At 47.3% G+C, this 14,921-nt stretch overlaps 1 protein-coding gene across 1 annotated transcript in view; it reads right to left on the bottom strand.

The window, feature by feature from the left end:
* Positions 1-14,921, bottom strand: part of LOC144755905 (ras-related protein Rab-18-B-like) — a 473,688-nt gene that overhangs the window by 81,854 nt on the left and 376,913 nt on the right. Inside the window, exon 6 of the mRNA XM_078645291.1 lies at positions 11,190-11,256. Within this exon, the coding sequence (XP_078501417.1) occupies positions 11,190-11,256 (67 nt within the window). The remainder of the gene's footprint in view (positions 1-11,189; positions 11,257-14,921) is intronic.

Genomic DNA, 14,921 nt, shown 5'->3' on the forward strand with positions numbered 1-14,921 from the left:
TACCAAATGGATGAAAAGACGCTGGTCGACCATTCGATAAATCCATACGAAAGTTTGTATAGCTTGAGGGCGTCCCTAACAGGAAGGAAAAAGCCATCTAGTGTGGCAGCATAGATTGAGGCTTTGACTACAGCATATGGATTGAGACTAGCAAATGGCAACATGAGATCTGATTGTCCACCATGCCCAACCTTTAAAAGGAGTACTACCAGTATCATAGATTATGTACTTTTAGATCATGCTTTGTGGCCATTCTTAATCAACATAGAGGTCGTTCCAAGACCAGACAGAGACCATCAGGCTTTGAGTGCCAAGTTTCTTTCTTTATTATTCTTGAACTCGAATTTGAAACTAGTCACAAATATTGCCCCCATTGAGGCAAAAAATAATAATAGGAATATTAAATAGTCAGCTACTGTGGACAACACAATAATTCAGACACAGATCTATGAGGTATTTGTAGAAAAACCATCACCGCTTAATTCCCTCGCTTGTGATGGAGCTTAATTTTGTTAGCCTCCACTGCCAATTTATGGATCTTTTATGCAACTTCTTTGTGAAGGAAGGCCGTTGGGGACATCGCCAAAAAACTGTGCTTAGTTGGTTCTCCAAAGAGTGCTGTCAAGCAAAAAACCTAATAATGGGTGCTTTAAAAAGGGGTGTTTGGCAGGATATCGGAACACCTGCATATACCCCCTACAAACAGCGCCATGGACGTGCCCCTTCTCCCCCACACACATATATAACACAGGAATAAACACTGACATACATCTACAACCATGCAACTACTCTGTAGACATAAATTATGACACACACACCACAGGATCACATCTAAAATGAAAGACAGTAGCATTTATTTGTAATCTTTGCCTCAAATGTTAAAGCGCTCTGATATCCTTCGGGATCAAGTTCGCGCTATATAAAACTTTATAAATAAATAAAGGGATGATTGGATTGTGAGTAATGAGCGGGTATTTTACAGGTTGGGCCAGTGTGACCAGCGAGTTATGGTGCGGGCAATTGTGTCTTGGGAGCGAAAGCGTCAGGCAAAAGCAACAATTCTCACAGACCCCCGACGTTGGAGTGTTGGAGAGGGGATAGTGACCCCTCTCTTAGTGCACCAAGTCTACTGGTAGCTCCATGGTTATCCTACGGATCTAGCACGCTACACCATCCGGACCACCATAGCGTGTGACATGCAGGCAAATGGGCGTGTAGGTGGGCACTGGCATGGCAACAGGGGAGGGGCAGCAAAAACAGCCTTCAATATATTGTTTTTGCATGGCCAATAAGTTGAGCAAGTATCATCCATATTGTTCTTGGTCTTGTCTGGAAACCATGTTGTACTCTGTTATGGTACATGATGGTATGGTCTGCTGGGGTGAGCTTCCATTTCATTGTGTCCCACATGCTCTAGTTGCATTAAGCTGGTGGACGAGAAAGGATCTAGATGAGATAATGGTGGGTTGATTATTTTATTTCTGTGATTTGTTTCCATTTATTTCTCGTCTCTTTATTTTTCGTCTGTTGCTTGAGCTGGCCTCTACTTGGAAATATTTCAAATAAAGCCCCCCACCCTTATTTGATCATAATTGCTATATGCGCACCAGATATCAACAACTTTGACATACGCGACTGATTAACCTTATGTCCTCCTTAGATATCAAAAGAATCATGGGTTACTGGAGATCGATAAACAAGATATTAATACACACTTTGGGGAATGGTTGTTCTTCATTAGAAGCATCGCAACAATTTAAGTGGCTATGCACAGCACAGCACATGGGAGATAAAGTATATACCTAGAGAAAATCAAACTCCCTAAGATCTGACCTAAATACACACTTTACCCAAAATACCCTTTAGGTTACTTTGATTCTCTCCCTAGCCTCACCTCCTATTCAACTATCTTTAATAAGACCTTTCGGCTTTTATCAATCATACTTAGAATTATTATTTCTTCTTGTATTGTTAATTTTGTTTCATAAGGATTATCCTTTAAATTATTTTCCTTTCTCTCTCCTTTCTTTTATTAGTTACCATGACTATTCACGTGTGAATGAGTTTTATTCCATTACTCAACTGTACCATCCTTCTTTCCCTGTGTTGGAGGCAAAGTTGCACCTCGTTAAGGACTTCAAGCGCAGAACCGGCTTCAAGGCTCGCCGCACCCGCTCCGCGGGTGCCGCTTCGCACAGGAGTGCGTTAGCTTCAATCAACCGGCACCTGGGCATCCTAGGCGGAGGTAAGGGTGTGAGGCTAGGCGTGGGCTGCGAGTGTGCAGGGACTCCAACTCCCAGGAGTCCCTGCGAGACGACGGACTTGACATCCGGTCCGCTCTCCCCGCCGGCCCGCCCCCCCGCCCGCCTGTAGCTGTAAAAGGCACCTCTTTGCATTACCTGTTGGGACATCCTTCTTTCCCTGTGTTGGAGGCAAAGTTGCACCTCGTTAAGGACTTCAAGCGCAGAACCGGCTTCAAGGCTCGCCGCACCCGTGGATCGCACAGGAGTGCGTTAGCTTCAATCAACCGGCACCTGGGCATCCTAGGCGGAGGTAAGGGTGTGAGGCTAGGCGTGGGCTGCGAGTGTGCAGGGACTCCAACTCCCAGGAGTCCCTGCGAGACCACGGACTTGACATCCGGTCCGCTCTCCCCGCCGGCCCGCCCCCCCGCCCGCCTGTAGCTGTAAAAGGCACCTCTTTGCATTACCTGTTGGGACATCCTTCTTTCCCTGTGTTGGAGGCAAAGTTGCACCTCGTTAAGGACTTCAAGCGCAGAACCGGCTTCAAGGCTCGCCGCACCCGCTCCGCGGGTGCCGCTTCGCACAGGAGTGCGTTAGCTTCAATCAACCGGCACCTGGGCATCCTAGGCGGAGGTAAGGGTGTGAGGCTAGGCGTGGGCTGCGAGTGTGCAGGGACTCCAACTCCCAGGAGTCCCTGCGAGACCACGGACTTGACATCCGGTCCGCTCTCCCCGCCGGCCCGCCCCCCCGCCCGCCTGTAGCTGTAAAAGGCACCTCTTTGCATTACCTGTTGGGACATCCTTCTTTCCCTGTGTTGGAGGCAAAGTTGCACCTCGTTAAGGACTTCAAGCGCAGAACCGGCTTCAAGGCTCGCCGCACCCGCTCCGCGGGTGCCGCTTCGCACAGGAGTGCGTTAGCTTCAATCAACCGGCACCTGGGCATCCTAGGCGGAGGTAAGGGTGTGAGGCTAGGCGTGGGCTGCGAGTGTGCAGGGACTCCAACTCCCAGGAGTCCCTGCGAGACCACGGACTTGACATCCGGTCCGCTCTCCCCGCCCCCCCGCCCACTATATCAAAGTACCATACTCCCGCAGCGCGGGACGCAGCTCGGGGCGAAGACCGGGCTAAGAGCGGGCCGTTTGAGGCCGTTCGAGGACAGAGAGGACTGGACTGGCCCACCCCTCTTGGTTCAATATTTTTGGTAGCTGCATCATTATCTGAGGGGAAATAGTTCCATCTTCGTCACAGTGCCCTAGCGCTATGGATACAAGGGTAACCCGTAGTAAGTCCTCTAAATGTGGGTCACTAATCAGTGGCCCCATGGATGACTTTATAACCCGCACTAACATAGCCATAGACGAAGAAATATCTAAGCTCCAAACCCGGGTCTCGCTAGAACTAGATGCCGCTAGAAGAGTGTCCCAAGTAATTGCACTTTCCAAGAAATCCTCTCTAGGCCACATAGCCACCTCTGTCACCCCTGAGCGCCCAGCCCGCCTTCATTGCATAGTCACTCAGGTAGATGTTCACCATTCACCGACCCCAGCTACTCCTGTACCTGTTTTAGGAAGTAGGGATGAGGATTTTCCATCGACACCTCTCAGTGTGCTCATCCCTGCCCCCATTGCATCTCTCCCGATCTTGTCTCATAATATCTCCAGTGGCAAACAACCAAAGAGGAAACGCAACTCTCGTTCAGCGTATTTCCGTAAAAAAGCGAAAATTGCTGTTCCAAAAGATATGTCCACAAATAACATCACAGCACTTAATGCTGGAGCTGAGTCCACCCCTAATACCAAGTCATGCAGTGAGGGACAGGGAAAAAATCCATCTGTTCCCCTCTTTAATACCACAACAGGCGAGGGCCCTAAAGTAGACGGGATAACCAATAACAATAAAGAATTTATAGAGGTGGTTTGGGACACACTTAAAAAACTTTTGTCCCCCTTGGACCTAAGACTATCAAGGATAGAAAATAACCTGTTAGAAATGGAGAAGAGCATCATTGCGTTGGCCACTCTTGGGTTGAAAAGTCTGGAAAACCAGGGCATTCTTGCAGCTGACCCAATGCCACAATCTATCGCACCCGAAACTGACCTAGCTCCCTCTTCAGTCTTATCTATAATAAAACCCGTTCCTAAACCAAGGACAGTCACGGTGGAACAAGCTCGTGTTAAACCAAAAGCTTCTTCACGAGGCTCCACACGTAACTTGCAACACCCCAAACTTGAAACATCAATTAGACCGGTTCCTAGTGAAACTCAGGTCTCTTCAGTTAAAGATAACTTTAGAGGTGGCTATATTGACCTTCCCCCAGAGGCAAACGACTATGTCGTTGTCTTGACGGGTGTTCCAACGTTAGGTAATGGCCAAATTGAAAACCACTGGTCGCTTACAAATAAAATAATGCATTGGTTGAACGTTAACAGACCAATCCCCAATGGCAATAAAAGCAGGGTATTGATGGTTCGCAGAACTCCGTGGGTAGGGCCAACGCTGAAATCCAGTCCGGGGGACTGCATAGTAGTGACCTTCGAAGATCCACACACGGCACACCACATTTGTAATTGGCCCAGTAATGATAACTCCTTAGTCAAACCTAAGCCACTATCCTTTTTCTATCCTCCTCGACCTACCTATAATCAGGGGGACAACTGGACATTGGTCCAGCACCACCAACGGTCGAATAGGTCCTGGGCCCGCAGGGAGACTCTGTCACATTGGAATGGCCTCTCTACCTATAATAGATTTGGCGGCTTAGAGGAGGTGGATTGACTCCCTGTGCAAACAGCCAAACAACCCCGAAGGATACTCTCAACTTCGCAAAGGCATCCTTCCATGGATTGTACTGCCCCTGAATTTGTAATAACCCGAGTAGGACGATCCAACAACGCAAGGGTTGATGGGGTGGCAACGTCATTGGACTTAATAGCAAATCGTAACAGGGAAGATTGGCCAAATCCCCTCTGCGTGACCTCCTCTGCACCGACATCTCTTGAACAGTCGGATCCTGCCTGCCTTGCCCCCTATGTGACCTCCAATTTCCAGCAAATTGAGCCACTTGCGAGGTCTTTAAAACCTGGGGGTGCGACTGTTTCTCTTGTGCCCATGCCTATTGACTCCACCAAGGTCTCTCCACCAGCTGATTTTGTTTTAAAAATTATATCTTGGAATGTGGCTGGTCTCGGTCGTAACTTTGATATCCCTGAATGGAACGACTTCCTGGAACCCTTTCACATCTGCCTCCTTCAGGAAACCTGGTGTTTGGAGCCAAGACACCGAGTGGGATTTTCCACCTTTTTTATCCCCGCAGTCCAGGAACAAGGATCCAAAGGTCGCCCGTCAGGCGGCCTTATTATATGGATTAGTATTGCTCTGGGCTTCAGGGTAAGAGAAAGAAACATCCAATCCTTGGATCTCCAGTGGCTAACAATAACACACAAAGGGGGAAAAAGCATGGAAGTCTTTAACATCTACCTGAGGGGTGCCAAAGGCGGTGTATCCCATCTACCATCCATAGGCCTAAACCGCAATTTGGCTGCCTGCGATGCAGCTTCCCATATAATGCTCGCAGGGGATTTCAACTGCTGCTTTGAGCCCTTGGCCAGTGAAGACATCTTGGACACTTTTGAGGAGGACACCAGGAGAGGTGTTCCTATTTTGAATCTGGACCCGATTCCTAAATGGTCGCAAAATGCAATAGAGATCAACGCCCTGTGCATGGAGCACAATTTGCGACCAACAAATGGACGATCCAAATCTGACCTCATGGGTGCCCATACCTATAACAGACATGGCCATACGTCTAGGATAGATTATATCATGCTTAATTACAATCTCTGGCAGCACCACCTAGATATGGAGGTTATAGTGTCGGGTGATAGCGACCACAACCCCTTGTCGCTATCCATTTCATCTCCTTGGCAGGCTGGGAGGCAAGGCCTATCTGGTCATAAGTGGAAATCCTCCCATGAATTAGTCCCCACAAACTGTAGTAGGCGCCTAAAGTGGGCAAATGTTTTAGCCGACGATACTAGGATGGCCCAAGCAGGGACAATTTTGGAAGAAGTGGAGCCCCGGATGATCACTTTAAGCCAAACCGATAACAAGATCCTACCATTATTCACTGAGACTGTACTGGCGCTGAGTGACTTATTTATTGTTCCCCAAACCACTCGAAGGGGTCCCTTGAAATCATTGCCTAAACAGTCAGACAAGTGGTATACTCCAAAATGTCGTGAGGCTAAGAAGGAACTTGTTGTGACATTAAAGTCCAAAGATACAGTCGCTATCAGGGCTGCTAGAAAATTTTACAAAAAAATCATAGCTGAAGCTAAACAGATTTATGATTTTAACTTTTGGGTAGACTTAGTAGAGGCCAGCACTAGGAAGGATGCCAAGAGGTTTTGGGACCTATTAAGATCTAGAGAAAAACCCATTGACCAGCAGCTAACTTGTAATATTACAGGGGGTGCATGGTTCGACCATTTTTCGCAACTGTACTCTGCTCCCTCAAGCACAGCCCAGGTAGATTGCCCACCCACGGGTTTTACAACTAACCTCCCGTGCCATGATGGCCTATTTACCAACTTAGAAGTATCAAGAGCAATCCAATGTATTGTTTCGAACAAAGCAGCGGGTCCTGATGGAATCCCAGGAGACCTAATTAAGAATTACCCATCTCCTTGGAGCAGATTAATTGCCTCGCTCTTGAATGAAGTGATGTTGGGCGGAGTCTTTCCTGACTCATGGAGGGGCGCGGAGGTCGTACCTATTTTTAAAAAGGGCTCTAGGGACGACCCAGCGAACTATCGTCCAATAAGTTTATTGGACTCCTCTCAAAAGGTAGCAGGAAAGGTGGTATTGGGTAGGATCATCGAGTGGGCAGATGATAATCATATTCTGTCAGATCTCCAAGCGGGCTTCAGAACAGGAACAGGCACAATCGAGCAGACGTTCCGCTTTCTAATGATCTATTGGAAGGTGGTGGTGCTGGGAGGGGGCAGTCTGTATTTAGTCTTCATTGACTTGCGGACTGCCTTCGACCTGGTACCACGTGCACTTCTATGGAACGTCCTCGATGGGTTAGGCCTCCCCCCTATTTGTTGTCATTGCTTGTAAAACTTCACGATAGGAATTTTGCCCAAATTAGATGGGGTGCACAGGGGGAGAAAACATCTTGTATCCCCGTGGACAGAGGCGTCCGCCAGGGTTGTGTGCTTGCCCCCACTCTGTTCTCTCTTTATATTAACGGAGTGGTGGAGCATCTTTTACAAAAACCATCAGATGCACCAACCCTGGGTGGAAGGAAGATCCCAACGCTCCTGTTCGCGGATGATACTCTCCTAATTTCAAAATCACCGATGGGCATCCAATCGTTGCTTTCTAGCTTCCAAACCTTCTGCAATGAAAGGGGCTTGGCCATAAATATAGGCAAAACTAAGTTTTTAGTCCTTAACCCGCCAAAAAAATCTGTTTATCCCCCGGTTCTAGATTCTGTCCCACTTGATCGCGTAAAAGAATTTGATTACCTGGGTATACGCATCAGTGATACTATGAGCTGGAAGGCACACCATCAAAAGGTCTTCCTTACCCATAAAAGGGTGGCAGGTGCGCTGCTCAAGGAGCAGCGAGCATCATCATCAAAACCTATTGGGGCTCCTCTAGATATCTATAGGGCAAGGGTTGTAAGTGCGGCACTTTACGGTGCAGAGCTGTGGGGGACCCAAAGAGTTGACACCTTGGCCCACCTCGAGAACAACTTCCATAAAGACCTAATGGGTTTGCCCCACAGCACGCCAACAATCCCATTGCTGATAGATGCAGGTACCCGGGCAATCTGCGACCAAGCGAAACTACGCCCACTCCTGTTATGGTCCAGAATCTGGAATGTGCAGGAATTATGTAGCTACGCTGATGCCTTGACCGACATTCTGTCATTACCGGGTTCACATAAGATTATCTGGCTTAGGGAGGTTAAAAAGCTGCTCTACAAATTAGGCCTAGGAGAGGCTTGGTCCAACAGAACTGCACCCACGAAAGAACAGCTTAAGAAGGTCTATTGGGCCTGGGTAGATAGTGAGAGGGCTCGAAGCACAAACCACTGTAAATCTGTAGCTCTGTTTCTGTTAGCCAAGGAGTTACCGTTAAGGGAACCTTATTTAGACATCATTCAGAACTCAAGGGACAGAGCACTGTACATCAAGTTCAGGTTGGGGGTGCTTCCATTATGTGAGTTCACGTCTACTTGGAAACCGCCCGCTCAAACCGTACCCTTTTGCCCCTTTTGTGATCCAAGGGTAGAGTCTGTCTCTCATATGTTGTTCGAATGTAGTGTCTATGTAGCCCCGAGACGTAGGTGGTTGAAGCCCCTTTGTAGAAGCTTGGGAACTCGCTCTCACCTGGAAGCCCTGCGTATCTTACGTACAGATGCTAGACCCTTCTTTTCCACCTGTATGGCAAAATTTTTGGGTTGGGCTTGACGTTTAAGAACTGCAAGAAAACTGTTAATCTAGTAAACGAGCCCACCCACTGAGTATGCTGTTCTGGATATGAAATGTTTTTATGCTGATGATTGTAGTTAAAAATGTTTTTTAAAGATGTGTAAATGCTTTTATGATATGTTTTTATCGAATAAAGCTACTACTACTAAAACTGTACCAATAAGTAATTATTGCAGTTTATTCCTTGGTATCTTATTATATTGGATTCTTCAACATCTCTGGTACTATGGATTGGCTAAGTTACTTTATCATGTTTCTCTTGATAATTCATGCTGTTGTTTGCTTAGTGCTTTTATGTTAAAATGAATAACATCTTTGCAATGCTAAAACAGGCATTTTTGTACCTTGCGCGCACTTGGACACACACCATACTCAAAATATGGGCATTGACAGGCATAAGTATACAGATTCTAAAGTCCAACAGAAACAAGCCCCATAGCAAATGTAATGGTTTATGTTAAGCAAGACAGGCTCAGGTTCATGTATAGCAAGGTTCACCAAGTGAAGTGCAGCCGGGTACCTCTGAGTAATATCTTAGTAGAACAATTCTGGATGTCTCATGAGATTGCTGTAGGATGTCCCTTGTGGTGGTTGTGCATCAGGAGGAGAGCTGGAGAATAGCTTATGCACAGTTTTAGGGCATAGGTGTGCGTTGTGGGGGCATAGGTGCGTTGTGGGGGCATAGGTGTGTTGTGGGGACAGAATGATGCACAGAAGAGTGCATATTGTGTTGTACATTGAGGGGAATGTGTTGGTGTGCACCATGCTTGCTGTGCCACTGGATTCAAGCTAGCCTGGGTGAAGAGGAGGTGATACCTTGTGATCAATCCTTGGATGCTTGTTTATTTTATTTTAACATATTTATGCATTTGCCTTATTTTCCCCATAATCCACCTGCTGCATATTCTGCAGAATATTTTTGGGAAACTGAAACAGATTAAAAGTTACTAAAAATGCAGCAACACAAGTGGCCACTCGGTGGAAGGCTGTTCATAACGGTTCACTAGTCTCTTTTGTGTTGCTTATTGCTATGTTTGTGTGCTATGGAACTGTTGAGATGAGACACTGACAATTGCACAGTGTTAACATGTTTAACAAGCATTTACAATGCAATAGGTCTCGCATTTGCGAGAGTTTATGCTATTGGCATTGTAAATGACAATGCCTTTTATTTATTTGTTTAAAAAAACCAACACATTAATAAAATGCATTGTAATCTACAATGCCAATAACTCAGACTCTAGTAAATGCGAGACCTGTAGCATTGCAAATGCTTGTTTAATTTGCTGGTAACTTTGGCAAGGTTTAATAAAGCACCAGAAACCCTGGCAGACAATTTGGTTTTGCACTGTAGCCACTATTAAAACCATGCACAACCTTGTCTTAAACTTTAGTTTTTTCAGGAAATGTCATTGATTTCTAAGGATGTATGTTGGATCTTATGGTACTGCTTTGATAACTGTCAGGTGTCCTGAAATTCATTGCCCCTAAATTTCGAAGACGGTGACAGTACCTCAAAGCATGGTAGGCCAAGAAGGACAAGGGCAGCTAAACATGCTCCAGCACCCTATTCAGAAGCAGAGAGGGTGCTACTGCAGCTATCACAGGGACCCTTCACCTCATTTTGTTTTCAATGTGGTATAGAGGACAACTGTCCCGGTGCACAGTTCACAATTGCAAACATTGCTGCAGGACAGCAAGTACCCAAGGCAAATGTGGGGGAAAATAAATGTACCTCACCGCCTTTGAGCACAGCGGAGGACTAACCCATAACACCACTGCCCTTGGAAAGGACCATGTCTACCCTACCCCCTCCTCCTTTTAGGAGCAGATTGTCAGTTATGGAAGTTGCTTGAAGAGATGGGTTTTCAACTCCGGAGAAGGTTGGACCCTGGTGTTCTGGGCTTGGATTCGAGTCCTGAGTCTGCATATCATAACTATGCAGGCAGTGCTCAATCATCTACATCTGCTACTCCGGGAACTCAGCATGAGCATTAACACGAATGCCATAAATAATTACACGAGCTGTGAAGTGCCAATACCCAGTATATTTTCTGTATAACATACCAGCCTTCCTTTATTCTTTACAACCCACATGTCTACTTCTCCCTCAAATTCTAGCAAATTCTGCCTTCACTTTCCTCCCACTCTGCTCATTCTTAATATCCTTTCCCAAACTTTTGTCCACGATTTCTGTTCTTCTGCCCCCTGTTCTTCATTTGAACTTGCACAAAGCTCACTGATGGCTTCTATGAAGATTACACCGTTTCAAGCACTATAGGACATCCATAATGGTTTGGAGTTTACTGCGCTTTGAATCCTCTCATTCCAATCAATCTGCCTCATTTCCCGGCCTTCTCTATTTCAATCATGCCCCTCCATTTTCTCCACATGAAGCTTGTCGGGTCCAGGCCTTCATTTCATTTCATTTGCAGAAGATACATTACCTATGAAGAGCATAGAGTGTTTCCGAGCAAACAGTAAACCTTCATTTCTGTCCACCTCACGGTCAGTCTGTATAAGAAATAAAAAAAGAGCCTTGGTAATGGGTTATGACCATTGAAATTGAAAGCCTGAAGAATAATTTACTGTAAATTTGAACACAACAGCACAGTAAGCAAGTACTTAGCAATATTTCTAAAGCTCACTATTATCATTAGGGCATCAGAAATAAGTGGCATTATACAAAATGATGGGAGAGGGAACTTGCATAGTATGTTGTGTTGCCCCCCAGATTTCGGGTACCTACATCCTACCCAACCAGACGCAATCTGCGACAAAAGACCCTCGGTTTTAATGGACTTGTAGATTTGGCCTGCTATCAATGGCCCTCAGCTTTAATGAGATTAGGGGCTGTAAGCTGCTTTCAGTATTTGCTGCCCTCAGCTCTACTGACAACGGTAAATGCCCTGGTAACAGGGTTTTGGGTACCCCTGGCTGTGCTGCCACTGAGGTTTGAACTGCTACCAGTGCCTGATGCCCAGGAAGGGACTGTCAAGCAGGGTGGCCTGCACTGCAGGGAATGCAGGAGTGTGCACTATGCCTCAGTAGGGAAAACATAAAACAACGAATATTATATGAAACAAATGTGCATAAATAAGTGCAATACACAATGGTTTTGTGCCCGGAGAGTTTCAAATCTAAGATGAATAAGCCTAGGACAATAGTCAGTATAGTTTGCAAGCATCAGGTTCATAACTACTTGATATCAATGAAACTAAGATGCCCACTTTCTATCAGTGTCAATTATACATTCGCCAACACTACAGACACATTGGCAGAACAACAGGTTCTGCCTGTGGATGGTACACTCAAGGTTTATATGATGAATGACAGGTTTTCCACAAAAAATCATCAATTGCAATTCACTGTGACAAGAACTAAGTTGATGTAAGCTGAAGGCATGAATTCTGACGCTATACTTTGAGATCAGCAGTTCAATATTTTGGATATGCACATTATTAGATAAGGCCTGTTGGACCTGGCCCTTTTGGCAGGTTCACGCCGAAACTTTTTGCTTTTTACTAGCCTGTTTCTGGAACCTGGTGTTGGTGATTTTAGGCCTTTGCGCACTTGTTCACTGTGGTACAGTGTAAAGTGCGTGTGCTCTCTGTGTATGTGTGGTGAGTGACCTGCCCTCCCATAGGAATGAATGGGGAATATGTATGCCCATATTAGTTCCAGGTGTGTGGGGAGTGCAGGGTCGAGTTTGCTATGTGAGAACTCGTGAGACTGAATGCTGCGCAATGGTATATGCGGCATGATTGTGTCTAGTCTAGAAGTGCCACTTTTAGAAGTTGGCATATTTGTGTAATTTGTGCCTGGCGTGTGATTGGCTGGTGAGCCAGGCCCAGGAGTGCCTGGGCCTGCTTGTGGATTGACTGTCTGGTTTGAGGGTGGCAGGGGCTGGGGAGCCCCAGGAGGTTGTCTGAAGCAGCCCGTGGATGAAAGGCTGCATCTGCTGCCAGGGAAGTGGGAGGAGATGGCACCTAGGAGTGAATAGGGCTGTGCCTGCCTGCCACAATGCTGGCTCCACCTTCTGCTGGGCGACTGTCGCCTATGCCCCTCACCCTGAAAGATGTTCCCTATAACCAGTTCTAGCTGGTTCTCACACTGCCTGCACCCTGCTAGACAAAGGAATTTACAGTATAAAAATGGGCTGTGTCCCCTTACAATTTGTTCTTGTTTTCTGACTTGAATCCTGCCAGGGGCGTGCTGCTGCTTGGACCCAGGGGGTTTTCCCTGAGGGGAGCGCTCCTGCCCTTTGTGTGCCCCAGAGTGCTTCGTATGCACTTTATTTTTATAACTTCGGGTGCTACCCCGTGTATGGCGCCCTAGCGAGTGCCTACCTCGCTTCTATTGTTTAATTGATTTTCGAGGGTGCTTACCCCTCTCTGTGCCCGTTAAAACCACCGCCGCGGCCCTCGCGCCGCAAAAACAGGAAGGCAGGCACCAAAGCGCCTGACTCGGGGCGGGACTTCCGGTTTTGCGTGGAAGTCCCGCCCGCTGCGCGTTGGGATTGGCTGGTGCCCCGGGAAGAGAAGAGGAAGCGTGGCCTGATGCGGGGCTCCCGTGTGATGAGGGAGCCCCGGGAAGAAAAGGAAGCTGAGCGCCATGAGGAGGGAGCCCCGGAGGAGCTGAGCAGTAGCGGAGGGGGCGCGGGGCACTTTGCCGGTGCCCACCCCCGCCGCACGTCAAAGCCCGGGAAGAAGCTTGAAAGGAGGAGCAGCCCCCGTCCCAGCAGTCGGTGAGTGTTGCCGGGGGTCTGTTCCCAGAGAGGAGGGCGTCGGGGCACATTGCCGGTGCCCGCCCCTCCCCTCTAACGCGTGGAGCGCTGGTGGTCGCAGAAGGGCCTGGGCAGAGTTCCTGAGCGGCCCCGAGAGACAGCGGGCCGCTCCCCCGGTATCTCCACTCCCCCAGTGAGGCTGCATTCTTGTGTGGCCCCCGAGGCTCAGGGGGCAGTCGTGAGATTTTGAGTCCCCCAGAGAGGGACTCCAACGAGGGGCAGAATTATTTTAGAGCCCCGAGAGGCTCCTGTGGGCAGTTCTGTTTCTGCTCCACGAGGGAGCCTATGGATTGGTGCGGTGCCGGTGCGAGGCACTACATCAGAGCGGCCCCGTGTGTCAGTGGGCCGCTCCAATGTGGGGAGTAACATTCCCTGGGCTAGAAGGCCCGTGATTGTCCGGTTAGGGGCATATTTCTTGGTGGCATATGTTAATGTCAGAGCCTGTATGGCTCCCACGTGTGCCGAGTACCAGAGCCTGTGTGGCTCCAACATGTGGCGCAATTTACTTGAAGGGCTACTGAGAGCCCATGTCGCAAGTTTGTTATTTCACAGCTGCCCAGCAATTAGTGGACAGCTGCACCGTTTAGGTCTTGTGATGTTCCCAGTTGCCCAGCAAGTAGTGGGCACCTGCACCGTTTAGGTTTTGCGCCAGTGGCGCACCCCTGACTGGCACTGCATGGCAGCGCGCCCTGACATTCTGGACACAGGGCTCTTTAGTCCCTTTATTAGATGGGGGCTGGTATGTGATTTTATTTAGGCGCAATGTGATTATTATGTGACGGTAATTGCCTCATGTGAGTTTTGCGCAATGTGATGTGGTGCTAGGAAATGTAATGCATTTAAAATGATTACGCACCTTGATCTTACACCTCTGAATGTTTTTAGGCATCATGTGTTTTTGCACTATTGAGTTAGGTTCTGGCACCTCTGAATGTTTTTATGCATTATGTGTCTCCCTTGATTTTACTCCTCTGAATGTGTTGTTTTATGCATCATGTGTTTTTCCTTCCCTGCACCTCTGAATGTGTTTATGATGCATCATGTGCCTTGTTATTACACCGCTGAATGTATATATATATTATGCATCATGTGATTTCTTTACCTACACGCTGAATGTGTTTTTGATGCATCATGTGTAATGTGTTCTTGCTGATACCCCTAAATGTATATTTTATTCTTAGGTGGTTGTTCTTTCCAGTACAGGTGGTCCTAGTGAGGTCCTGGTCCCCTGCGTGACATTCTCCTAAGGTGGTTAGGGTTGCGTAGGTGGTACTTACCTAGTAGTTACTGGTTGTGATTTATAACTGTTATTTTGTGCGATACTTATTCTAAGTTCTAAAAGTGCTATTTCTAAAAGTGTTAATTCTGACAGTGGCCCATGTGACCCTGTCCT

This window comes from Lissotriton helveticus, chromosome 5_1, assembly GCF_964261635.1.
Source record: "Lissotriton helveticus chromosome 5_1, aLisHel1.1, whole genome shotgun sequence".
NCBI classification, from domain to species: domain Eukaryota; kingdom Metazoa; phylum Chordata; class Amphibia; order Caudata; family Salamandridae; genus Lissotriton; species Lissotriton helveticus.